Source organism: Pagrus pagrus (genome assembly GCF_965226575.1).
Source record: "Pagrus pagrus genome assembly, chromosome: 16".
NCBI lineage: Eukaryota > Metazoa > Chordata > Actinopteri > Spariformes > Sparidae > Pagrus > Pagrus pagrus.
In genome coordinates this window covers 1,867,746-1,894,577 of record NC_140200.1, presented here as the reverse complement: position 1 = coordinate 1,894,577, position 26,832 = coordinate 1,867,746, and the positions used below count along the sequence as shown (strand labels likewise).

At 42.9% G+C, this 26,832-nt stretch overlaps 1 protein-coding gene across 1 annotated transcript; it reads right to left on the bottom strand.

Moving 5' to 3' along the window:
- Positions 1 to 781: 781 nt before the first annotated feature.
- On the bottom strand, positions 782 to 24,886 carry pnocb (prepronociceptin b). The gene is given in 4 exon segments (XM_084378296.1): positions 782 to 2,035; positions 7,581 to 7,723; positions 7,726 to 7,845; positions 24,705 to 24,886. Coding segments are annotated over 4 exon segments (975 nt in total). The 5' UTR covers positions 24,763 to 24,886; the 3' UTR covers positions 782 to 1,381.
- Positions 24,887 to 26,832: the final 1,946 nt, after the last annotated feature.

The following is a 26,832-nucleotide window of genomic DNA, read 5'->3' as shown; positions in this document are numbered from 1 at the left end:
AAGTAATTACTCACTACTTCAGTTATATTCTTAGTTGAGTGTCCAAAGAAAATATTAAAGGCAGACTACACACTACTCTGTAAACACCATTCAAAGGTGCAGTAAGTGAAGATGATGTTAGCGGCTGGTGAGCCGCCGATCACACCAGTCTGTCTTCATCAACCAGAGAATGAGGCTCAACAGTCGACTATCTTTCCTCTGAATTGCGTCTTAGAGGGATTATTTTTTTATGGAAATCCTGCATATCGTACCTTTAATCAAGCACTTTGCTTTCCTCAGAGGGGAAACACAAGGCTCAGCCCCCCCAAGACTTTCACACAGTCCCTTAGATGGTTGGCAGGTCTAAGACTCATGAGCCGAGACAAACACTGTTCATGCTGCAGCGTGAGCGATATCAGACACTGGTTTCCTGTTTTTTAAATATTTTTCTGATCTCTCACCCATTAATTACACACATTTCTAATTGTAATGGCAGAAAAATGGACTCAATCCAGAGAATAACTGAGGACATGGCAGAACTGATCCCAAGTCAGTATCCAGGGGCAACGTGTTTCTTCCTCAGACACTAGAGGGCAGTGTTGTTTCACTGGAAGGAGCCCGAGGGAGCCTGCAGACCTGCAGCTGATCTCCTCAAGAGAAACTCAGTCAACACTCAGAATGAAGCCTTTCTTTCTACTAGAGGTGCAGAGATTTTGGTGAGTTTAAAAGATCAGAAAACCAATTTTATATCCACTGTGTTTAATTAATTCAGTAATTTAAGCATAAAATTAGATTCTGATGAACAGTTTGTGCTTCAGTACTCCAGCTGTCCCACCATATTTACATTCTGATTGAACCATCAACCGAGAATCCACATCCAATGTTTCTGCTCGGACATGTGGGAAGATTACGGTCCAGACGAAAGCAAACATTCGTATGTGATTTGTTTAGTCCCAAATCAACAAAATAACATTCAAACAGGGGGAAACCTATGAAGAAACACTTAAGTCCTTTTTCATGAGAGCTGGACATTAGTAACAGATCTCATGACACAAACCACAGAGTGCAAAACAACAGCTGAAGCCATCCACACATGCATGAAAGTCACACCCTCGGGTCGCACCTCCAAATCTCATTTGGCCCCTTTTTATTATACCAACACACAAAAATATATTCAATTGCACTTCTCTAATTCTTTTTATTTCACAGAATGGCACGAAAATATGCTTAATAAGAAGGACAGCACGGTCAAAAACATTCCTTGTTACTTAGAGACACAGAAAGGTGCAGCGAGATGGCGAGTCTGTTCTTCTGATGACGTCAAACTGGAGTGAGCTGTTGAAAACATGATTGGTTGAGGTAACTGGGGGGGGCAGGACTCTGTGAGGGCAGCAGACGCACACTACAGTTTGTTTTGCCTCCAGACCCGAGTCACGGGGATGCTGTTGAACTTGCCGCTGCGGCTGCTCCTCATGCCCAGGTACTGCCTGAGCAGCTGGTTCACCCGTTTCTGATTGTTCCATTTGCGGGCAGATTTCCGGACGCCTATGAACCCACCGTAGCGCTTTTGTAAGGGCCTAATGGGCGAGCCAATCAGCTTCCTGTATCCATGGCGCCCCCTCTGAAAGCCACCAAAGCGTTTGGATAAGGTGACGGCCTCTGAGGTGTCATCCTCGTCCCCTTCTAGCTGGCTGTCACGCTCCACGTTCCTCTCCCCCCTCTGCTTCCTCTCTCCGTCCACCAGACTGAGATCCAGACCCTGCAGGCCCTCCCCCTCCTCGGAGGAATCCAGCAGCGATGAGTCATACTGGACGCTGCGCTGTTCAAAGGGTGTCTCATCCTGATCCCCCTCCTGGAAGCGCTCTGCGGCTGCAGACTGCAGCAGTTCATTGTCTGAGCTCAGGTCAAGAGAGGTCAGCGCCAGCTCCTCTCCCGCTCTCTTGAGCAGAGCGCCTCCCTCTGACAGCGCGGGGTGGTGCGACAGCTTCACGGCACGTTTACACACCTCCCACGTGAGCGACGGGGAGACGTGACCCTCGCACTCCAACAAACACACCTGCAGAGGGAGAAAGAAAGGTGGTGTTAAGGTGGTGCATGGAAGAAGGAGATTGGTAGATTAATCCACTGGGAGATCAACATGTATGAATGATCTTTTGTTGCCGTCTTTTGGCTTTCTTAGCGAGATGACAGGAAATGGGATGCAAGAGACCCTGGGCCGCTGTGGCGAGGACACAGCTTCAGCACACGGGGCACATGCTCTATCAACTGAGCCAGCAGCGCCCGAATGTCTAAATCCTGGTCAAAATCCCTGATTTGTGGTCACTTGAGGGGATATTGAGTTTCTAGACACAGCACAGGCAGATTGTTTAAGCGACCCTATCCACAGACTTATCCACTGTTCAGTGAGGCTGCTGAGCACCTCGGTGTTCAGTCTGAGAATATCGGGTTTGCTTTTTAGAGTTTGCAAACTGGAAACAATTTTTAACATCACAATCTAGTCCCTAAGGCTATATCATGAAGGCTGTATCTCACAGCTGGTTTATCAGAACTTTCTTGCTGAAACTGGACTGATCATCTTAATAATATCTACTCGAGTGCCTGTTAAAACTACACCGTCCACGGTCAGCGTCTCATTTCTGGGGTGTCACGACGTGACCGAGGCTGAGAAAGCCGTCTCCTGACCTGGACGGCTGATGTGTCATGGGAGTTAAGTGGTCCTTACTCCTGCCGTGTTCAGCGTATATGGAAAGTTATGTGCTAATATGAGACGTCCATCATTTTATAAATGAGACCTGCTCCTGCTGAGTGACTGACAGCACCAAATTGGAAGAAATTACAAATCACGTTGAAGGACAGCAGGTAAATTATGTCTATTTTTTTCCCGACTGGCTTCAATCAGTGATGTTTTTCTCTCTGAAAATGATACACAGCGTTTGACAACTGCACTTTTGATACGGCGCGGACGTTGTCAGTGCTGAGTCACTGACTCTGGGCGGTTTTAATGACCTGCCTGTCTTGTTATCATCACACCTTACAGTTTGGCGTCAAACCTGAACAGTCAAGATAGAAGCAGAACTTCAGCAGTGTGGAGCTGAGGACACATGAAGAGCGTTTCTGATGATAATAATAATAAAATCAGTCAAGCCTGTTCCTGTTTTTCATTTTCCTCGGTGAAAACTCTTTTTTTAGGCTTCCTGAAAATGAATCCGCTCTGACGTTTAACCTCAAAATGAGACTGAATCTATCATTGAGACCTTTAACTGTAGACGTGCATTAGTTCTTCTCCACAGTAAATATATCAGAAAATAGGCTCGAGCTGCCGCGCCGGAGAGATTTTATGCGCACACGTCTCTCCTTTCTCCTCTTTTCTCAAACTCCCGAGCCTCTCCGAGTTAAATTTCAGCTTGAGGTGAGAAGCGAATCCCATTTACTCGTCAAATCTTGCTCAAATGAGATAAACTGCATTGTTATCAGAAAACCTGCTCACATCAAAGGAACGAGAGAAGAGGGAGTTTCCGCTGTGAATCTATCAACGGAAATTAATTATCCATCGTAAATGAAAAGAGCACACGAGGGGATTCTCCACGTCAGATCAATGGAGCAATCTAAAGGAGTTTATGAGTGAGAGAGAGTGTGTGTGTGTGTGTGTGTGTGTGTGTGTGTGTGTGTGTGTGTGCGTGCACGTGGTCATGTACTTGCGAGGGCCAGAGGATGAAAAGCTTGAGTCCTCCGTCGTGAGGATGCTGCAGAGGCTTCGTTTGCTCTGGTTCAGGGTGTTAATCAGCCGCTTTCAGTTCTGACTGAGGAACTCGGCTGCTCGTCCTCCGGTCCGTCAAATTAAGTGTTCAAAAAACAAAATGGATTATGACACGGCCGTTTAAGGTTGAGGTAAACTAACACCTCCCTTGCAGGGGCGTATCTCAGGGGTGGACCAAGGACGTTAGCCCCGTTCATTCCTATTACAGCAGCTCAGAGGTGCATGAAGCCGAACAAGCTCGACTTCCCGGTGATATCAAAATACCAGGATCTTCTCGGGGGTTGTGACGCTTAAAAAAAATGAATCCACCAATCATCCAATCACCACCTGATGATTTCCTTAGACGGTTTGGACTCTACGAAAACCGGCTTCAAAGCCTGGCGCTCCTCCTGTCAGTCTGGGGTGGACAACACAGCCGTGTTAGTCACCCTTGACATTTCACTGGCCGCCCCTTTGTGCCATGAAACAAAATGTTAATCAGCCTTGAGACGGCGTCGTTTCATCAGCACTAATAGAAATCTTCCCGAGGATGAAAGGGATTTTTGCATAGAAGTACTTATGTATAACTATCAGACTGAACTGAGCGTCGACTACAACAAAGTGTGTCTCTTATTCTCCCAATATACAGTAGGCGAACTAACTGGCTGGCTTCTCACGAGACATACGTAAGAAATGACCCGTTTAACACACACCCTGTTTTTTCCCTGTAAATGCGACATTGTGAACAACAAATGTGTGTTGAGCTACTGGCTGTTAGCTGCCGGTGTTTGCTGACTTTGGGCGCTAACAGCTACGGAGCTAGCAGTTTATTGCTAACAGAGCTAACAGCTCGGAGTGAGAGTTTTTGATCAGAGGGAAAATAAAATGTGAAACTGTGAATAACTGCAGTTTAATCAACAGCAAATAAATGTAGTAAAGTGAGCTGAGTGCAGTTTGATGTTGATGCTGCAGCCGTAACTCCAGCATGTTATCTCATGTCGTCCTATCAGTATGAAGCATAATGAACCAAACTATCTGGGAACCTTTGATGTGACTACTGTTACGCTCTTCCTCCGCTCCGACAACAGGAAGTGTGTCCAATCACACTGACACACTTCTGTTCATCGGTCTATTGTTCCAGTACATTACTGTTTGTACTATCTGGTAATGTCCTCGACTCCACTTTGTTGCGCTGGTACTTTTTCTGGTGCTGTGTACTGAGGCTTGTTTTCAAGTCTGTAAGGTCTGTGGCCACACCAGACAGAATTAAAGTGCCTCTACAGAGAGGAAGATTTTCTATATAGACACATATATAAAAGACAACCTGCTCAGAGTGCTGTAAATAATCACTGTAGCTCAGATAATTAGCAGATATGTAAACTAACGCTGGCATCACACAATGAGTGCAGTCAGAGGATACTGTGAAATGCTTGGTGTGTGTGTGTGTGTGTGTGTGTGCAGGTATGGACGCTCTCATGTGTGTGTAGGTCTCTGCACGAATAAATCAATGTGTCCTGACATTATAACAAACAACGGCAGCTTCACACACACACACACACACACACACACACACACACACACACACACACACACACACACACTCAGTCTGCTGTGGGAAACAATGGGATTGCCCGGTGGACTCCATCTGTGGCTCGATGAGGAAAGCAGCTAACACAATGAGGAACTGATAAAATGTGTCAGTCAGTCGTAAGCCGGGCTGATGATACTGAGCAGCAGTCAATTACAGAGTTCTATTACAACTCCCAAAAAGGTCCCAGCTGTCTTTCTCTGCATCATTATCAGCTAAATTAGCCGTCCTGCAGCTATTCGCGGACGCCCACTGACTATTTTTACCGGCTGACGCGGCTCGCGCTGTTTGGAAATGAGATTGTGTGCCGCACTCGAGTTTTGGTTTGATTTTCGGAGAGTGAGTCTCTCCGTGCAGAGGCTGCTGTCCTCATGTTGGTCACGAAGCATTGCACAAGTGCTGTAGATACTTACACATGCAAATCCCCCTCCACTGTGAGACAGAACCAATGTCAGTGTTGTGCAGTTGAAACTGTGCATCTCTAACATGGCAAAATCAGAAAAAGCAGCTTTGTGTGTTTGTATTGTTTGGTGCAGTCATAACCAGCGTGCAACAGGTGTGAGACACTACAAGGATCACTGTTTTATTTACTGTGAGTTTGTCTGTAATCATCCCATTGGCAGGTTTGTTGTGTAGTGTCTAATTTGGACATGCATCATGTTCAATTGTGTTGGTACTGGCAGTAAAATGCTTACAGGCAGCCTGACCTACATTACAATATACACAAAGACATGTAAATCAAGAGGGGATGCCCCATGACAGCTACTTGGACAATGAACCAATAAACAAATGTTTCTTCAGGGGATTATCAAACTGAAATGTGCTCCTATAAGCCCCAGTGAAATAAAAGGTCAGCAGCCAAAGAGCAGCCAAGAAAACACAACAGAGCCTGAACAGACCAGAGTTTCTGCGTCAGGGTCAGATTCAGACTGAGGGTGAGAGCCAGCTGGTGTCATCCCCACCTCTCTTAAGCCTTCACACAAAGAGCGTCATCACACCCTGATTGGCTGAGAGGGAGACGCTCCAAGCTGCTTCCTCTCCTCAATCAGGAGTCAGCCTCCTCACCTGCACACAGGTGATCTGAATCCACCGCAGTTAGTCCAGAGGGGTTTTGAAAATCAGCCCAAAACAAAGAAAGACAGCAACTTTTAAACAATGTGACAGCGAACACCTCTCTGTGCAGCAGCGGGGGCGTGGCTTCAGCACTTTTTACTTCATGGCTCTCCAGACGGACACTGAGCTCAGACGTGATCCTTCTTACGTGATCTCATGGAGACGTAAACAAAATGGAGATCAGTGTAGTGCAACAACTTGCTGTGGTGACGCGTAGCAGTGAGATAACAACGATAACAGAAGGTTTACGAGTCTGAATGAGAGAGGAAACGCCGTCAACGCAGGTTTTTATATTTTTCTACAGGAACTAAAGGTCAGATTTTTAAGTTTCGGTCAACATGGTAGCTGACGTTTGCCTCGAGGGCCAGTCAGCCGTCATTCTGCTGGGAGATTTCGTGCCCAAGTTTATTGTTTAACATTAACTTCACAATGAAACGTCGGATAAATTCACCCAAAAATTAAAAGTGTTAGCGTGCACCCCGTCTGAAGAGGATGTGCAAGCTCAACCGTGCATCAACGGTGTGAATAATGTCTTTTCAAATCAGTTTGGGATCTTGGGGCTTCTGGAGACTTGGATTATGCCGGACGAGCTGTTTGGACCAATTTTATTTATTTATTGGGTGTTTTGGTTGAGAATCCTGCAGCGCTGATTTACTGTGAAGCTCCAGAAATGTTTTTTGGACCACAAAACTTAATTTATCATCATAGGGGCTGAATAGGTAATGACTACATTTTAATTTTCTGGTAAACCTTTCCTTTAAAGCGATAATCTGCCTTCAATTAAATTAAATTTTCTGCCTCAAAAAATAAAATTTCATTGCATCAGAAACACAATAATCCTCCTGCGCTCCTTCTCCATATTGACTCCCATATACACAGGCAAACAAAGTGCACACAGCACTATCAACCTGTACACAACCCATTACGCAGGAGCTGTTATCATGATTGAAAATAACTTAGTCAGACAATCACAAACACAAACACACCTCTATCAGGCTGCTGGAGGCTCGGTGCAGCTGTACCCACACTGACGAACACACGACAGTGTTGACAAGGCATTTAGCGAACGCTCTTATCAACAGTGACTCACGACGACTGACAATCACACACACACACACACACACACACACACACACACACACACACACACACACACACACTCACCATGGTGTTGAAGGCTTGCTGCAGCTGCTGCTGCTGCAGGAGCAGACCGCAGGCCACACACTCCCCCTGGCAGTCACTGCGTCCAGGGGTGAAGAGACACGCCAGCAGCACTACCAGGTACCACACAGGGATCTTCATCGCTCAGCACAGCCAGGCAGGCAGGGACAATGTGGAGCCCAGCAGGTAGAAGAGAGGAGTCTGAAACAAGGGTCAACAGCTGGAGAAACTGGGAGAAGGTAAAGCCTTCGGGGAATCCGGGTCCAGCCTACAGGGAGAAGGCAGACAGAGAGAGTGACATGAACATTGCGTCATATTCAATTTCTCGGGATCATTAGCTGGATTTGGGCGGTCAGTCAAAGCGTTGGTGGTGGGAGAGTGTTCAGCCAACAGCAGGAGATGGAAGATGTGGGTGGGATGGAGAGAGAGCACAACCTGAGGCAATGAGTGAGAAAATGGGTATTTTCCAGTGGGCAGGAAGCCGCCGCTGCAGGCTGGAGTGGTGGACCACTGATGGAAATCATAGGCTAAAGCTACAGCTGGAGGTTTGTGTGAGTGGATCTGACCCGGGTCACTATGGGTCAGAGAGCCCAGAGCAATAAAGCAGCAGCCAGTTTGTTTGGTCGAATGGCCGCTGTGAGCAGGGAAAGCTTCAGTGTCCGAGCTGGAATAAAACACGCCGGCTCAGATGAAGATTTGACATTGTAATACGACGTCGTAGACGATGTGTGGTGAGCTGGTGGAAGATAACTGGAGAGTTGATTAAACTCCAGAGGATCATGTTGTCTCTGACTCCAGCTACAAATCTGTGAACCAGGTGTTTGTTGCCTGACCTCCACTCGCTGACCTCCATCTCCCCCATCACTCACCCCTATATCATCCAATAACTCAGAGATAACAAAGGAAAAAACAACCATTCAGAACTTCATAGATTGCTTCTCCCCACCAGAAACATTTGCTCTGACCTCTGAAGGTTTATAAACCAAGAGCATGGCTAGGATGAACAAACAGACTTCTTTGTGTTGTTGTTGTTGTTGTGCTCACTCAGTTATAAGGGTTCAGGAAATTCACTGTTTGTTTGTTTTTTAATTGTAGCACATGTTGGACGCGGGCGATGTGATATACAGACCCACTAACTGTGTCCAACTATTCCACTGATCAACAGGAATGTTACAGTAATCTAAACAACTTGTAATAAAAGCATCTATCAGCAGTTCAGCTTCGTTCTGGGTCAAAAATGATGAATATTTTGATGAAAAATATGTTTTTGTTACCTTTTTAAAATGGCTGATTAAATTAAGATCATAATCTATAATCACTTGTCACAAGTCTCTGTCTTTCCTCTTCTGGTCCTACAAGCAGGATTTATGCTTCTCGGTTCATTTTTAAAAAAGAAAAGTTTAGTCATCCAGTTATTAATGTCAGTGATACCTTGCAGAGAACTGTTTGTCAGGCGAAACAGACATATAAAGTTGTGTATCATCAGCATAACATCAGTATTTGACATTGTGGTTTGAATATTATGTTGCTCAGGGGGTGTTTATATATGAAGGAAACAGAAGAGGTCCAATAATGCTTCCTTGAGGAACAACATATTCAACATCAAGACGATTCAGACACAAATTCACTGATGCTTATCAAAAAATGTATGAGCGACACCAGTGAAGGACTAACCCACCAAGTCCAACAGAAGCAGAACGGCCACATTGTTTGAACCAGTAGAAATCCTCATTAACCAGCTTTAATAAAGCTGTTTTAGTGCTGTGCTTTGTTCCACAGCCGGACTGAAGTTGTCTGTCTAATTGAAGTTGGTCAAAAACAAACTTATGAGCAAACAGTTGCTGATTAACACATCCAGACGATACAGAGCAACATTAGCATTCATTTGGAGTTTTGTTTACGTCCACCTGGAAAATACAATGTCAATATTTACTCTTTCAGCGTTGTTTTACCGGCTAACAGCTCCTGACAAATGTATCTGTCTCTTTAGCTGCTTAACGTTCGTCTACATTCACCACCATCACTGCCAGTTGCTAACTTTATCTGCCACGTACAGTTGGATTTTAGGGGTTTTTTTGTTTTGTTTTTGCTAAAAGCAGCTGATTGGTGGCAGTAACACTGAAACTAAATAGCAGAAAGATGATAAAACGCTCCATAGCTGAAGGGAACTTCAGATTCAGATGAGAGTTTTCAGTTGATCAAACTATCACATACTCATAATCATCTGATCTATTGTAAATATAAAAATATTGACAGATGAGCTTTCCCATGATCAATCTGGACCCCCAATGAAATAAGAGGCTGGTAAACCTACATAATCGTTTCCATTAACTAGAAAAAAAGAAGTCAAACCAGTTATTTCCCGAGCAGCAGGGATCTACTGCTCTTCTTGCTGTAAATGACTTGTTTTAGATCTGTTCTCGGTCTCCTGGTGGTCAGTCACACTTTATTTCACTGTTAAATTATAGGTCATTTGATGCTAATTACAGGAAAAAAATGTTTTCAGCTGGTACAGATAAAATAATTAATGCCAAGTAATTATTTGCGTAACCTCGAGAGTCTTTACAGCTGATTTGTGAGAGGAAACTTAATTAGGTGTTCAACATTGTACATTGTTTATATAATTAAAGGGACTCGATGGAACAATTTGTACCAATTTAATGTATTAATCACTTTTTTATTGGCCATTTGTAAGTGGACTGTAACATGACATGACAAGTGAGACCTCCTCCGTCTCTGCTCGTTGACTTTACAAGCCTGCGGACGATTTGTTGAAGTTGTTTAACGCTGCTGGACCGTGAATTTCTTCATGAAGGACTCGGGTCAGACAGTCAAGAGGATGAGACTTTGAGACCTTGTCTCAGTGCCTCTCTCCATGACTGAATAGTTTCTTTGATTTGAAACGAGCAGTGATTCACAGAGTAAATGTCGCTGAAGTTCACACAATCAATCAATTCAACTCTAATAACTTGATCAGGGCTTTGAAAGTTTAAAGTCCCCTTTCAATGCAAAATTATTGTAGTTCTTTACGGGAAACTTACCAAGAAATTTTCAGAAATCTCCTTCAGACCCATAAAATAAAGTGTTACCTTTCTGTGCGTACAATGTGTGAGCAGCGTATAAATAATATATAGAATAAAGTATAAGAAGTTAACACTGCTATAACACTGCTAACTTTCAATGTGTCTTCCAGAGGAGAAATATCTGAATCCTTTCTGATTGTGAATACGCTGGTCATGATTTCTATATACGTAAGTTGCAACGATTAACAGATGAGGAATATTTAAACCAATACAACCACTTTATATTTTATCAATAGCAGTTATACTTGGTGCTTTTTATCTTCACATGTTAGAACATTACTGGTGTTAATAATAAATCTGCTTTTGGGCTTTGAAACGGTTCATTTTTCTTTGATAACAAAGCTGAGAAATAAATATAGTGACAATAAAACAAAGCTGGATAAAAAAGGGTATTTCTGTATGAAACATGCAATTTGACCGATCGGGTCAAATAATAATAAATCCACACAGACTGTCTTCGCAGGTTTGTGGAGGAAGCCGAGCTGCAGCCGTCACAGCCGGCGACAGACAACACAATCCCACAGTTCAGACACTTTGATGAGGGGGAAGGAAAATCTTTATAATACGCAGAGCGCGTTTCGTATTGACGGGCGCTCTGAAGTAAAAATAAATGAATAAGTAAAAGCTAACACGCCGTGACCACTTCCACTTCACCACATTACCACTCGTAGTCAATAGTGTATGAAACAGGCCGTGTGTGACTGCCGCCCATTTACAAAAATATTAATGGCTTTATGGGAAATCATTAGAGGGACCTGTTTGTTTGCCTCGCTGAGATGTTTTGTGCACTGATCATTTGCAAGCCTGCTGACTCAGCCCATTTCACATTGTTATGTTGTCCCTTAAGTGGCCCTGACTAAGTAAGTCGAACATCTGAGTACAGCAGCACAGGGGGAGTGATGGTGCGGCCCTGGATACACTCCAGCATCACAAAGACACAAGCCTTTCACACATTAATCATATTATATTAGTGTATTAACATAAACAGGCATTTGGGGCCTCTGTGAGCTTTTTGTCAACATCATTATTGATAAAAAATGTGGTGCGCTCTCTGGCACAAGCTTCACAATTAGACAACGGCTGTTCGCTTGTTTGTCTGCACACATTCAGTGGTACATGTTTGAATGTTGCGTGCTTTTAGCTGAACAATACGGGAACGTTGGAGCAACACGTTGTTCATGTCCTACAGAAAACTAATATATCTACGTCAGAACTTTTATTTCCATTTTAAAATGCGACAGTAGTATTTGTTTCTTCAGGATAAGTTGCTTTATGGCACTGAAGGTATTAGATGGTGATAATGAAATTACATGTTAAACTATTGGTATTGAAGTAATACTTAGAAGTGAAAGTACAAAGTATTCTTCAGAGTAATATCAGTGTATTAGTTACCTTAGAACGGCAGGCTTTCTGTTTCTCCAGATCGTCAGTCTGACTTAACTCCTGCGTGTCGGGGTTTGTGATCGGATGCAAACAATTACTGGATACGAAAATGTAGATGAACGGTTTAGATTTTAGTTCAAATTGTATTCAGTACTCAATTCTGATTTTAAAGGTAACTAAGTAGATGGCATGGTGTAATGCATGCTAAAGTACGGGTAAAAATTACAAACATAATCATAAACTTTCAAATGAGTTGCATCTGAGCAAACGTACCTTTTAAAGCGACTACAGGGAACTTTTATTTTTTGATTCTGGCGGCCCCTGTGGACTTCAGCGGTATCAGCACCACCACATACAGCTGTTTGTAGGATGCATGGTGATCAGGTCACACATCTGTTTGTGGCTATGTAAAATCAATAACTGTGATATGTCAGTGGTGAAACAAAAGTAAACTTTGCTTTAGTGGCGTAACACCAGACTCACGTCATCGTCGGCACCTCACCATAAAAAACTGTTTTAACTTCGTGACTTATTCGGCTGAATAAGTGGAAATCCAACCCAGTCACAGGCAGAAAGAATAACTAGAAAAACTATAATAACGATAAAGGATGGCAAGTTTTCTCGCTGATGACCTCGTTTGCATATATACGTCACATCTTCAGTTTTAATTTGAGACTGTTTCATAACCAGTTTAAAACTCCTTGTAGTACGTGTTCAACTAGGAGTCGATTCATTTTATCCCAGAAATGTTCATGACTTTGAGCACATTTCCATTATTCCGTTATGTTGCATTTATTCATTCGTTTTAATTAAGCTAACTTACTGAACAAAGATTTATGATCTGGCTTTGGATTAATTGGCAGGAGAGCGATTCATATCTGTCTGAAGGCTGAAGGGATGAGTTACCTCACCATCGCCTGAGTGTAATCCATTATTGTTAGTGAGAAACAATTGACAAGGATATTAAGTGTTAATGGGCTGCAATGTCATCAATCTGCGGCCTTGAGATGTTTATAGTCGGCGTTTTAGTGAGCTGCTCGACAGGACGGGTTAAAGTGACCGCACTCGCATGATCATTTTTTATTGCGTACTCGTGTTTGCACACCTCAAAGCACGGCACACTTAACCCTTCACTCCCCAATAACACATCCCGTTAACAGGAGAGCGCCCCGCTCTGCTACGCTGAACATGCTTTATGTAGAGCAGTATTTCTCTCTGGATGGCTGCGAGCAGGCTGTGTATTTGGGAGTTCGAGCTGCCGTCACAGCTGTGATATCGTACAGCGCAAATGACAGGTTTCAATTTGTGTGTCTCAGTTTTCAGATGAAATCGGCTCAGTTGATATTTCAGCGAACACAGATTGAGGGCAGCCAAATGGAAAGGCAACAAATACAAGTTTATGTGAATGTGAGCTGCTTTTATTTTATTATTCTAGATTAAAGACATTTTAAACGACTAGAAGAATCTTGAGACATGTAAAGAGCTGGAGTGTACCTGCAACTGATGGATTTAATCATTTCACTACTTGTCTGTTTTAAGTGTTGTTGTGCTGTTTTATTTTGAAACTTCACCGGATGCACTCAGCCGTCTGACTTCCTGTCTGGCTCAATCAAATTGATCATCATGGCCGTAACGTGGCCGTGAGGTGGAAGCTGGTGGTTACTGTTACCTCGTAGTGACCTAGCTCTAGTTTGTTGTCTTGTGGTCTCAGATATTTTTAATATCAATTTATTCCAAAATGTGATTTTGGAGTAATTACGATCATCATTAATGTGCAGGAGTTGGCATTTCTTACAGTTTACCTTCATGTCTTAGATATTTATCACAGAAAAGGCTTTTCATCGTTCCCCAGGAGCCCCGGACACAACCAGGAGCCAGAAAGTTTTCCATATCTCAATCACTTCAAATTGAATCTTCACGCCGGTGACACTTTGAGCCATGAACCTACACACTCCTCTCTCTGCTCTATTTCAGTAATGATATCATTCTTGGTGGTGATATTGGCGCCGGTCCGCTTTAGCCACCCTTGCCTATAAATTTGCATGCCATTTCAGCCGTCTTTAACGTTTCATATCATTTGCATAATCTATCTGACAGAGCAGGCAGTTGACTCGGTGCATGGGGGGGCTGATATATGATGTACTGGACAAGGATAAAGTGGTGATCGCTGGGAAAGGGAGGACCCTCATGCACCGGTCTGTGCTCCCGGGGCACCAAGACTGCATAATCCTCCAGGGAGTCTGAGAACTCATTACATGAAGTTTCATTTGAAAATAGATCTTCATCATTCGCACATATAAACAACCTTGGTCTTCTAAATGAACGCAGGCCTGAAAGCAAAAAGAAAATGGACTAGTGCAAAGGGCCTGATGTCCTTCTACTCTTAGATGAGTCTTTCCATCCTGTACAAATGAATGCTTTTACCCCGGTTCTCTCCAAAACAAATATTCTGTTTTGTGCTTCCATTAGATTTAACTTAGACCCTGAAAATGTGATGTGTTTTCCAGACAAAATGCATTTTTTTTTTCTCCCTTTCAATCAAACAGGAAGCAATCTGAGCATTCATAAAAGGAACGCTGGTCTCATGCATTTGGTTTTGTTGACCGAGTTCGTTCTTTTGTCTGCACCTAAAACACGTAAGAGCTGGAAAATCTTAAGTAATGTTCACCACCAGTTCACTGTCCTTTAAAGGGCTGTGTGCAAAAATATACAGGTGAGTGAGTTATCCATTATAACCAGCAGTTTTTACCTCGTCTCTCTGTCTGTGTCATCGCGACAAAATGTGGTCCTGAAAACACTTTTTTGTAGCGTGAAGTAATAAAGAAGCAGTTTTACTAACTGATTATTACCTGATTCTCCGGGTGGACACCGATAACTGATCATTTAAAATGTAGTGAGCAAAAACAGCTCGAGTTTTACTTCACAACTCAGACTCCTCTCTTGTGCAACATGTGTAGAAAATTGCATTTGTGTTGTCGTCCTCTGTACAAACACATCCACACTGGTGACGACATGTTCGGCTCTCTCTGCATCATTTGCACGACAAGATGCCGCTCTCCTTCTTTATTTTCTTCTCTGTGTTTATTGACGGCCACCCAACCGAACTTTGACCTTGACGTGCACGTACAGGTGACGCACACAGCGCTGCCTTTTCCTGGACAGGTGTAACGATTCTATGCTTTGTCATGAAACGGTTGTTTTTTTATGTTTGCCATTAAAAACCTGAGATATTAGAGGGAGGGAATAATAGTTATTTTTTAGTCAAGTCAAGGATACAAAGAAAATATAAGCAACACAAAAGATGGTCTTGCTTAGATTTTGGCCCCTTCCAGCCTCCGTACTTTCTGTACATTTCCCCAATTTAAAACCTTTTTGCCAAAAAGTAAATGATCCAAATGCAAAGTTAAGTGCATTAATAAAGCTAACAGTGGAATAAATTAGCATTAGCAGCTTTAATGAAGGGTGGAGACGGGGCCAAGGTGTCATGAACGTGAGTGGGGGAGAAGAAAGGCTCGGCGCTCGTCTCTGACAAAGCTCTGACTCACTCCATCTCGTCCATTAGTCGTCTGAATGATGCTGAGAAAAACAAAGGAGTCTGCTAATGCACAGATAACAGAGGGGTCTCTATCCCTCTGTTTCCTTCTTGCACCCTCTTTGCATCCACTTTGTGATTCTTCTCGCTTCGTTTCTGCATCAACACTCTCAGCGTTGCTCCGTCTTCATTTCAACATCTGTGAAATATGGCTGAGATCTTCTCTCTTTCATGACATATTAGAGAGGTTTCCGATCTCTCCCAGTCGCGTGTAGATCTAAACTCCTTCACTTCGGCCAAGCTGGAATCAGGAGCCTCCAGAGATGGACGGTGTGAAGATGCGGTCGATTCGTAGAAATCGAAATGATTCAAATTCCTCTTCTATCTATTATATCTCATGAGCCATTGATGGTACTTGATTAATTCTTGATAACCTGAGGAGATTCACGAGTGTTTTATTACCTTACAGTCTCTAATTGCTTGTTGAAGATGCGTTGATCAGGTATAATGGGCCAATAAAGAGAGGTTCAGTATGTGAATGGCAACTCGCGAAAGACAAAGACAGGCCTCATAATACTGATTCAAAATTCATAGTTTCTCCATTCTGGTGCTGACACATTTCTCTGGACGCCTGGGAACAGAGTGTCAGATCAATAAAGTATAAGTCTATTCTTCTAAAGGGCCAGTTGACTGATTACAAAAAGAAAACGACATTTTACTTCAGTGGTTTGCAGTTTAGTTTTGCTTGTTTCTAAGATTTCTCCCTCAAATCTAATACAATGGAGGTAAAATCCAGGGACAATGGAAAATGTACATTATGGCAGATAAACAAATTATATCCGATAAATAGAACCGATAATACAAAACCAGATTGCTTAAGTTGACTTAACAAGTGCAGCGTTTACACACAGTATGTGTAAAGTTAAAGTTAGTTAAACAAAAATGTGAATTATTATCTGTGCCGGCTGTGAGAAGCAGGTAATTAACGGTTATCGTATCGGCTGAAAAAATCCATAACATGCATCCCTAGTGAATTGAATTTTCCTGATGTGGCTCATTAAAAAAATAACATTTTAAAATTAAATTCACAGAAAGGTGTTTTTCCATCAACACTGTGCCACAGACCTACTTTCATCATCAGCTCTGTGGAAGAGGATGCTACTGTTAAAAATGTCTACTGTCGTTTAACTAAAAATCAATATTCCAGTGCACACGAGGACACGACTGTAAAACAAATCACAGAGCTTCATCAGATTCGCTCTGTAATGAGGAAACTGTTAATTATTGTATCTGCCAAGTCGCAAAAAGTTAAAAGCAGCGATGTCAAGATTTCAAACAAGTCACAATAATTACTAATGCTATCGCAAGATCGTAGTGTGGGGAGGTGGAGAGAGTCTGTGACTGTTACTTCAAAATAAAAGTGCTCAGAAAGAACAGTTACACACTTACTAGTAAAAAAGGCAACGAGATGAACTCAAACTAAAGATGAGCATGTCCGAGGATCTTCGCTGGACAAAATAAAACACCATCTGCACTCCAAGAAAAGCAGATGAGGAAATATATTCTCTACAGTCTTGGATGATGAAATCCTTTAACTCTTCCACCCGAGGCTGCAGCTGCATGTGAGAGAAATCAATTCGATTCTTGAACAAACTACATCCGCTGTGGGAGACTGCAGCATGTTGCTGACCGCCGAGGAAGAACGCTGATAACAGGATCTCCTGTAAGACTTTGGACCACGTCACTGAAACACAACGCTCGTCATGGACAGTGAAGAGAGATCGGTTACGTCTTCATCCTCCTCTGCATCCAGCTCACAGCGACACAACTTTCCTTTTTTATTCCAGGTCTCCTCTGTCATTCTCAACTTTTAGTAACTGATGTAAAGGTAGATAAATAATTACCCCACCTCGAGGCCCTTGCATCCCTCTACGAGACAAGTGCTTCGTAGTACGACTGCACGCAGAAATACGAATTTAAACCTTTCAAAGGGACGTGAACCTTCAGTGCTGAAGTACCACATCTTAAACCACAGTCTCCCTGCAACATATTAGCGCCCATCATGTGGTGACTCATCAGGCCAGCATCTTGACATGAGATACTGGATCTCTCAGGTCACTGATTGCCTGCGATTAGACGGTACTCAATAAACTCGTTTAGAGTCCCAACTACATTATTTTCAGATTGGTTTTTAGGTGTTCTGCTTTTAAAGCGTGCAGAGAACAGTTTACACGTTATAATCACGGTGTAATTTCCACTGGAGGAATAAAATGTCCTCCTCACTTTCACAAACCCATTTGGGTCCTCCTGCTTTTGTTTCTTTTTGTTCTTTAACAGTCAGACCTCTCTGAAAGTTGCTCTTCAGCCGTCCAGCTGCCAAAATCCAAATGTGAGAAACCCTGAGCTGATAAAAATGGTGACACACTCAAAACTCACACAAAAGCACCTACAAGAAGCCACAAGAATCATGAAATCCCACTGAGATTTAAAGCAAATACGACCACTGTTTCCCTCTTATAACACTGATGATTGAGGATTCACACACGGTCACAGCATCATCTCTCACACAGCAGCGTAAATCCGGTCTGTGCAGCCACAATCAAACAGTGTGTGACTCAGCGGGGAGTTTGGAGGACCAGGAGCACGAGCCGGTGCGTTTGCAGTTGTGCCCTTCCTTCGCAGGAAGCCTCCTGAAATGACTAATCTGAGAGAATGCGCCCTAATCCGATTTGGACGTGTCCGCCACAGCTGCATCAGGTTTCACGATCGCACCTTTCACCCGCCTCGACGCAGGACTCAAGTCTAGTTACTGTCGCACAGAGGCAGAATTGACAGATTATGAGGATCTTAAAGGGGAAAAGTGGCCGAGAGTAAAGAGCACTGAGGTCATTATAACGCCGCACATGCAGCTAAATTCAAGCACATAAAGAAGTTAATGGGGAACGACGTGCATTACAGACGCTTTATCTCTCCACTTCTCTTTGTCTTACTGTGATCATATCTGCTGGAACAATTCCTGCTTCCTGGATAACTCTGTGCCTTTAGCAAATCTTATCTCATGTAGACTGTAGAGCGCACAAATCGAATGAAAATGTGATAAAAATGCCTATTTTTTTTCCTCCTCACATCCCACACAGGCTATAACACTCACATACACATTAGTACAAATATTAAGTGGAGATATAATATCCTTTATATTCATATCTGCTTCCTTCCAAGGCGCCATCATATAAGATCAATTGAGCATATTATTAATATTGTTTCCATCAGATGTACTCGCAGGGTTTCTTTAATTGCGAACACATTTGCACCTGGGGGCAGACGCTGAACTGGGTGTGACGTCTCATCTGCAATCATTCCCAGCGTGAGATATGCCCTTCATAGAGAGAAATCACATCAACAATCATCTAATTTAGTCACCATGAAGCTGTGTTAATAGCCTCAAAATAATATCCTTCCACTGCAGTTCAACTTGGATGATCGCACACTGAGAGAGCACAGACGCATCAGCCTTTCAGTTCGGCTGAAACAGACGAGGGATTATGTGTGTGGGCGTCTGTGGGAGATGGCTTCTCTCAAAGAAACAGGGCGGACACTGAATGCAGAGACGTGTATTCACGTGACTCTTGACATTTTGTTCCGACGCCGTCACTCCCCAAAGTGACCGTCTCAGCCCAGTGCACGCTGTTTTTCAATAATCCGTGTATTTGGCCTCACATCTACGTACATGGAGAGTGATAGTCTGCCTTTGTAAGACCACTCGGTTGGAAATCGGATGGTTTGGGTAAAAGATGGTCACAACCTGTTTTCAGAGGGAGCCGTGCTGGATTAATGGATATTATATGTGGGCCACCGAGTTTGCATTCCCGTTGTGTTTAGACATCTTTGATTTTTACATTTGGACTCTGGTCACAGTTTGGTTAGGTTAAGGCAACTAAACTACCTGGTTAGTTTTAGCTACAGAACTACGTGGTTAGGGTTGGGTTAGGGTTAGACTACCTGGCTAAGTTTAGGTAATGATCATGGTTTAGTTTTAAATAATAGATCAATGTTCGTTTCTGGTTCCACACAGGACACGAAAACAAAGCACAACAAAAAATAAGGAAACCAGCCGTCTGAAACAATCATTAGCAAATGTAATCACAATAATCTCAACTAAACTTAACAAGCTGCCGTTATTATACCTACTGGTTATTACGGTGCACTGCAGCGTGTGTGATTTGTCCAGGTGCTGTTGTCGTACTCCAGCAGAAGCTGCTGGTGTTCGTCTCACAATGTTCTGCTAAAGTCCCGTCAGAACCTCAGACCCCCCAGAAGATGCTGCCCCCCCCCATGTTGACTCCATGGCTGCGTCTTTGCAAGGCCATGTCAAAGCTGTCGATTGTCAAAGCTCAATCTAACACAACGGGGACATCACGTCCTTAATAATGCACAGTACTGCAGTGTTCCCAGACTGTATCCTGCAGAGTGTACGGCAGCTGACATGGTGTCATCACTGATCTGGTTGCTGTTAAGCTGCGTTGACACCTGCACTAATCCATTGGACATGGAGCCAAGGGGAAGCAATCTAGCACGGCCAGAAGAGCTCCCAACTTTTATCAAGGTGAGGACAGCGAGGCTGGAAAAAAAGTGATGAGCTGTAAAATACTTGCGCATGTGAGGGCAACAGATACGGCAATACCTGGCAATGTTGCTGCTCTTACCCCTCAGTGAGTCATTCTCTGATCACGAGGAGGATTTGTGCGTATAAATCACTACAAGGCGTCCTAATGAATATCCTGTAAACAGTTTAATCAGATCAATCTAAGTGTAGGCAGCAGAAATCCTAAAAGCTTCTCTTTTTTAGCTGATTAAACAGAGAAAGCTCATGATGTGCTGGCAAAGCATCACTTTTTTAAATTGGAAATTGTGACATGCGTTGCCAACAGCGTGAGATGTTTCTAGACTAAACCAATTTAAATGTGAAAATGGATTTATTAAAAAAAAAGATGTATTTTAATGAGCCCTTGCGTGATCTGCAGGAGGACTGCACAATAATATCACAAAACATCGCCTTTAAAATGAAATATCAGCGTTGGCTCGAAAATAGCGATTAGATGACGCTTTAATTTTAGACTTGGACGTGAAGTTTTCTCATCTTTGCTCAGTGGATGTATTTTGAAAAGCCCTGCATGACAGGAGACGTGACGCTCTCTGCAGTTCGCTGGATAGAAATGTGTGCAAATATCGTTATCAGCATTGACAATCAGCCAAAATCAGTTGGAAAATATTGACTTTGAAGATATCGGCAAAAATTAAATATCGTGCATCTCTATTCATTATTAATCATTTTTAGAAAAAGAGAAATAATGAGAGACATCTCAAATATATAAATATATATTTTTGGACTATTACCAGTAGAATAAGTCTATTATGAAGCGGTAACTGCGCATTAAAACATTTACTTTCTAAGAAACGAGGTCTTTCCTTTTATATGCTGTCATTATTTTTACATAAATGAATACAAAGAAACAAAACTCAACAGAAATTGGGGGACTAACCATTTAACTCGTCTGATTTACCTCTAAACAGAGTCTTTGGCTCTGTCCTGTAAACATGCTTCATTCTCCATCAAACATTTCCCCAGTGTGGAGTCATTTATCTGTGAATGGCACATTAAGCACCCATTTTCTCCCCTGTCTGCGCCGGTATCGTCTTTACTGATAATGGGAAAAGATTATGCACATTCATTACCATTATCATTAAAATCATCATTATCATGCGCTTAGCATAATAACAGCGTCCAACTGATTCACGTCTCCGGCTTTTTCCCCCTCCTTCTTGCTCGGTGTTGACACCGGAGCTGCTTTAGGAAGAATAAAATAGCTCTGGTCAGTGTTTCTTTGAAGCTTCAGTGAGATGTATTTAATCTGACATGCAATACTCCATGATCAATCAAAAGAGCAAACCATGAATAAGCTGCTTTCGGAGTGGCTTTCACTTCCACGACCGCAGTTTCGATAGATTCAGCTTTAATATTAGTGAAACTCAGGACTAGTGGCACGTTAAAAAATGCTTCTGTATATCTGCTCTTACATCATCATTTGTCTAAATGTTATGATTTTTTTTCCATTTATATTCTTTATCTTTTCATATATTCTACTTGTGTTAGATTAAAGTCAGGTACATCGTAGCCCAAAGTGCAGCTGACTAACTAACTGCTTTCTCAGCACGACCTGAGACTTTCTCTCTCGTTAATTAAGTGGTAATCAGGTACGATGTGGATACTGCTGACGGTGACTGTGGTGCCTTTTGAGCCGCAGGGAGACAAACAGAGTAATGGAAAAAAAAGGTTACTCAAGGTGCGGAGGGTTATTTAAAGAACAGCTCTGAGGTCAAAATCCAAAATCACAGAGCCGGAAACAAAGCAAAAACATCTTGATGTTTAAAATAAAGACGGAAAGTTAGACCAAGAATCCTAAAGTGGTTGTCCTGAAACAACAGGAGTCCCTCAGGATCTATCATCCAGGGGTTTGTCCTAATTAACTGATTCTAATCTCCAAACAAGTGTCTTCTTCATTTAACGGCACGATCTCGACACACAGGTAGGCTCACACTCAGATGAAAGAAAGTCACACTTGAGCACTCCCTTACCTGAATCTGTGACGTAAAGATATTCAGTCCTCCTTCTGTGGATACAGGAGAGTTTGGTGGCTCAGCTCGTATCCTTAGGCTAAGGGTTTCAACAACTGAGTGCATGCCTCCTCTGAGGCTTCTTATAACGGCACACCCCTTCCCTCCTGGCTCAACCCTCCAGTTCTCTCCCTCCCTCCCTTCCCCTGTATATCACCATTCACATCACCATAGAGGAGGGCTAGAGAGAGGGGTGGATTCCCCCATTCTGTTACGCACAAACCCCGGACAGACACACAAGCCGTGGCCCGCACTGACGTAGGAGGCTTTGCCTACGCCACCGGTTTCGTCTTCATTGAGCCAACTAATGGGGCTCTAAAAATACGCATCATGCACCGTGAGATTGATGCAGAATTCCTGTCTGAGGTGTCCATAAAACCCACAACCTCAACGCCGACCCACCACCAAGGTCAGGGAGACAATGCAGCTTTAAATCGGATGTTCCGTCCAGAAATTCAAGTTAACTACGGGCTGTGCCATGGAGACGATCGTGGATCGATAAGGTTGTTTGTGCTTGAACAGAGAAAAACAACAAGCCTTTTTTTGTTGGTGGTGATGGCACACCTGAAAAGGAGACTTTGTTCTTCCTGTGAATGAAAGAATGAACAATGTAGTGCAGGCAGCCAGCCCGGGTCCGCAGACAGGAGGTTAGTATGAGTCATGCAGGAGATTTGGGCATGGAAACAAGTACCTGCCCCGAGGTCCTGAGAGCTTTCTCAGTGGCCTGTGGTCTGAAATACACGTCGAGAGTTAAGTTAAGGTGATGATAATGATGATAATAGCAGATGGTAAAGAAACAAGTGGAAGAAAGTGATGCTGACGAGAAGCACGATGAAGATCAGAATTACAAAACTTTCAGTCTACAGCAGGACTGAAGACTTAAAGTTTTGTAATTCTGATCAATTTAACGGCAGTACATCTGATAATTGTTGAGATATTACAGTCTAACCCAAAAGTTTTTAACCAACTGACCGTTTGACCAATTAACCGACATTGCCGTCACGTTGCTAGCGTGGCTAACGGCTCGGGAGCAACTGAGTGTTTCTCCATCTGAAGGGAACAACAATAATCATGTCTGTGATAACGACAAAAGCAACAGCAAAGCCCTTTTTTTTTTTTTGTCTTGAGGTTGCACTTGAAATTCAACTCCCTCCCCATCGTGAGCTGACATTAGCTTTAGCTCCCTGTAAAAGTGTGAATGCTGGCCCTGGACCTGTGTGCGGCCTGATAGTGATGGATGAATTGGGTACATAGACAGAGCCCTCGGTGCGGCTGAGATAAGGAGCCCAGAAGAACAAGCGACCGTCGCCAAGCCTGTCTGTCATTGATATCACTGTTATCCAGCGGCTGTCCACCGTCCACAGATGCTTCCTCTGGTGGCCGAGAGCCTTTGATTACCTTGATGACAGAGAGGGTCACGCTCAACTTGGCGCCACTTCACATTAAAACCTTGTAAGTCTGGTATGGATTATTTACACCGTTTCTTGTAGATTTCAAAGCAGGTAACATGTATTTTGTCTCGTAGATCATTTGAAAATATACATTTTTCCCAATTTAAAATAAAGATTGCAGATGTGAGGGTTTCATTCATCACTAGCTAGTACATTGTTTTCGTACACCCTCCGTCATCGTGTCCTCTTTTGTCGCTGCTTTTGAAGTTTGTGTGATTCACACGATCTGTAAACTGAACTCAAGCGTCAATTCAAGGTTGACTATTATTATTTCCACAGATAATCTTTTTTTTTTTTTTTTTTAATGCATATTTGTGGCGTGGAGCAGAGCCCATCCTGTTTGTCTAACACTGAAGCTTTCATCATTCAGTCATTTTCCACAAGGATTAGAAACGCAAATAACCCTGTATAGAAATGTGTAATTGGTTTCCAAACAGCCATACAACAACATTAAAAGCTGCAGAGGGTTCATTTATTCTGCTGTAATGTAATAAAAATCTATTGATTTGCATCAATGGAAACATGATAAATAATTAGTCTTATCAGCACTGAAATTGTCAAGATCAGCGTCCCTTCACTATGAATGACAGAATGATATATAAAATGCTTTAACACCTTTAACAGGCAGCGTGAGATGTTTAATAAACACCATTTTAAAACATTTGGAGAGAATGATAGTTGACATAAAAGCAAAAGGTATTACGCCTTTAAACGTATCATCTGTCCCAAGACAGTTCCCTATAATGAACTCTGTTTTCCAATACAGAGACACGAGCTCTTGGTAGTATTGCTCTAAATTTGTATATGCATAAATCTGCATCCACAGCACGTCCCACTTTATTGGTTTTTATAGCTGTGACACCGCTTCTACTTCGTCTTCCTACAATAACAACTAGGTTTTAAGGCCTGAAGTGGTTCTGAAGATACAAAATGCTGACTGGTACCAGGTGGGCTCTCTGCCAAAAGAGTTTGTAGAAACTCACAAACAGCTACAACCAAAACTGACCGGCGTTTGGCTCGCGTCCACTGCTCACTTCCACTTGAACTCCTCGTCCCCTCTCCATCTCATCCAGCTGAGGTGTTTTACCGTCCTCCTCCACAATTAAACCCAATGATGTGAAACCAAAGGTGGTGGTGGTGGTGGTGGTGGTGGTGGGGATCTCTGCAAGGTTTATGGCGGCTCGGGGCTTTCACCTGCCAAGACACAAGTGTCTGTTGTTAACAGCGGGGGCCCGAAAAATGACGGATTACATTTCCATCCCAAAAAGCCGCCTTAATTTTGCATGGAAGAAGAATTACACCTCTGCTCGGAAAAATCTGCTGCGTCAACCAGCCAAAAAACTTTCAGAGCGTAAGCATTCAGTGGGACACACGGCAGTATTTCATGTGTTTGTGTGCATCCATCTTATTGCAAATATCCCCTTCAGATATTTTCTTTTGAGTGCCAGATGCAGATACCGACAGGCATCTGAGACCAGAAGAGCACTGTCGAAGAAATTAGATTAACACAATAGAAACACGAGGTCGGCAGCAGACACTGTGGCAGACTTTTCAATAAGGGAGCTAGCTTACTGAGGAAGAAAATCATTATTTGTAAAAGAGTGACTGCCGTGAAATTGAGTAAGGGATGCTGAGAAGTTGTTTACTGATGTTTACTCTTTGTGTGTGAGGAGCGCAGGATTAAATGCAAGAGGTTCTGACCTCAATCAAGGAAATAATTACTGTTGCCCCTTCTGTTGGTGGACTCCATAATTAGCAGGCAAAGCCCCCACAGAAACACAATTAGTCTGAAAACAGAGGTGATTGAAACTATAATTCTTATTGGACTCATTTACATGTTTTTGGGGTGCCTGGAGTGCTTTATTGAATTTGTCGTGGGATTCAATTCTGGCTCCTTTTGTCGTGGTTTCCTGCAAAATAGTACTTCCTAATAAATTCTCCAGCCAGAACGCGCTCTACATTACGCCCAATGTCTGCATCCAGATATCTGTCAAAGCAAGTGAGATATGATAATAGAGTCAGAATAGAGGGGCATTTGCTTCAAGATAAAAATAAGTCAAGTGTGACTGACTCCATCTTCCTCAAGTAATGAAGAGTATTCATGATTGGCACCACTGATAAAAGCTATGGATCACATAAGCATGCACACGCACACACGAGGCACACGCACCTGAGAGGTGGCGTTTTCTTTCACAGCGTGCTTCAGTGCAATGAATCACCGTGTTTCCTATTATATTCTCTCAGAACAAACACACACACACACCAGCGCTGTTATCTGTCATCACCACTGTTGCCGCTCCAGTCGATACTGATGCAGCACCCACTCGTTGTGTGTGTGTAAAGGTGTGTGTTTTGTTCAGAAGGTCTTTTGTGATTAAATGGGACTGCAGCAATGAAGGAAGTTTGGGGTGTTTTTTTGCGTGTTTGTGCATTTTCAGTGCTTTCAAGTCAAAGGAAATGGCTCGATTACAAAACTGTCCCAGCTTATAATAGACTACTGATTCAGATTTATCACTTTATCACTTACGTTAGGCATTCTCAGCATTTCTATTGAGCCTATGTGTTTTTACAAAATGAATGCCTGTATTGAAAACTGAGCACCCACTGAAGCATAATGTCGACCAAAGTAGGCCGAAAAACTTCCGGACAGAAAGGCTATACTTATCCTTCCTCTCTCTGGGCAGTGAGTGGCCCAGAGTACCTGAGAGCTCTTCAAAATAAGGCTGAATTATAACGTTTCCGATTTTTGCGTACACACGGTGTTTTGAATCCAAATAACTTTAACTATTTGTAATTACAGTGGAGGTTATTAAATGTCCCCGTGATTATTGTGATAAGACACAAATGATAATATCGGCTAATATGGGACAGTGCATTGAACAAACAGCAGCTGGATGTCCCAGAATTTTCTCCGGCTGAATGAGGATTAATCCGAAGTTATTGTTTTTCGGGCTAATGAGGAACGACTTACAGTCGCCTCAGTAGTCCGTCCCTGAACTGTAAAAATCAAGCCAGAAATCTTGGTGTTATCTTGGAAACAGACCTTCATTTCAGCAGTCACATTAAATCCAGAACATAATCAGCTATAACCACCTAACATATATTGTAAGGATCAGGGACTGGATGTCTACACA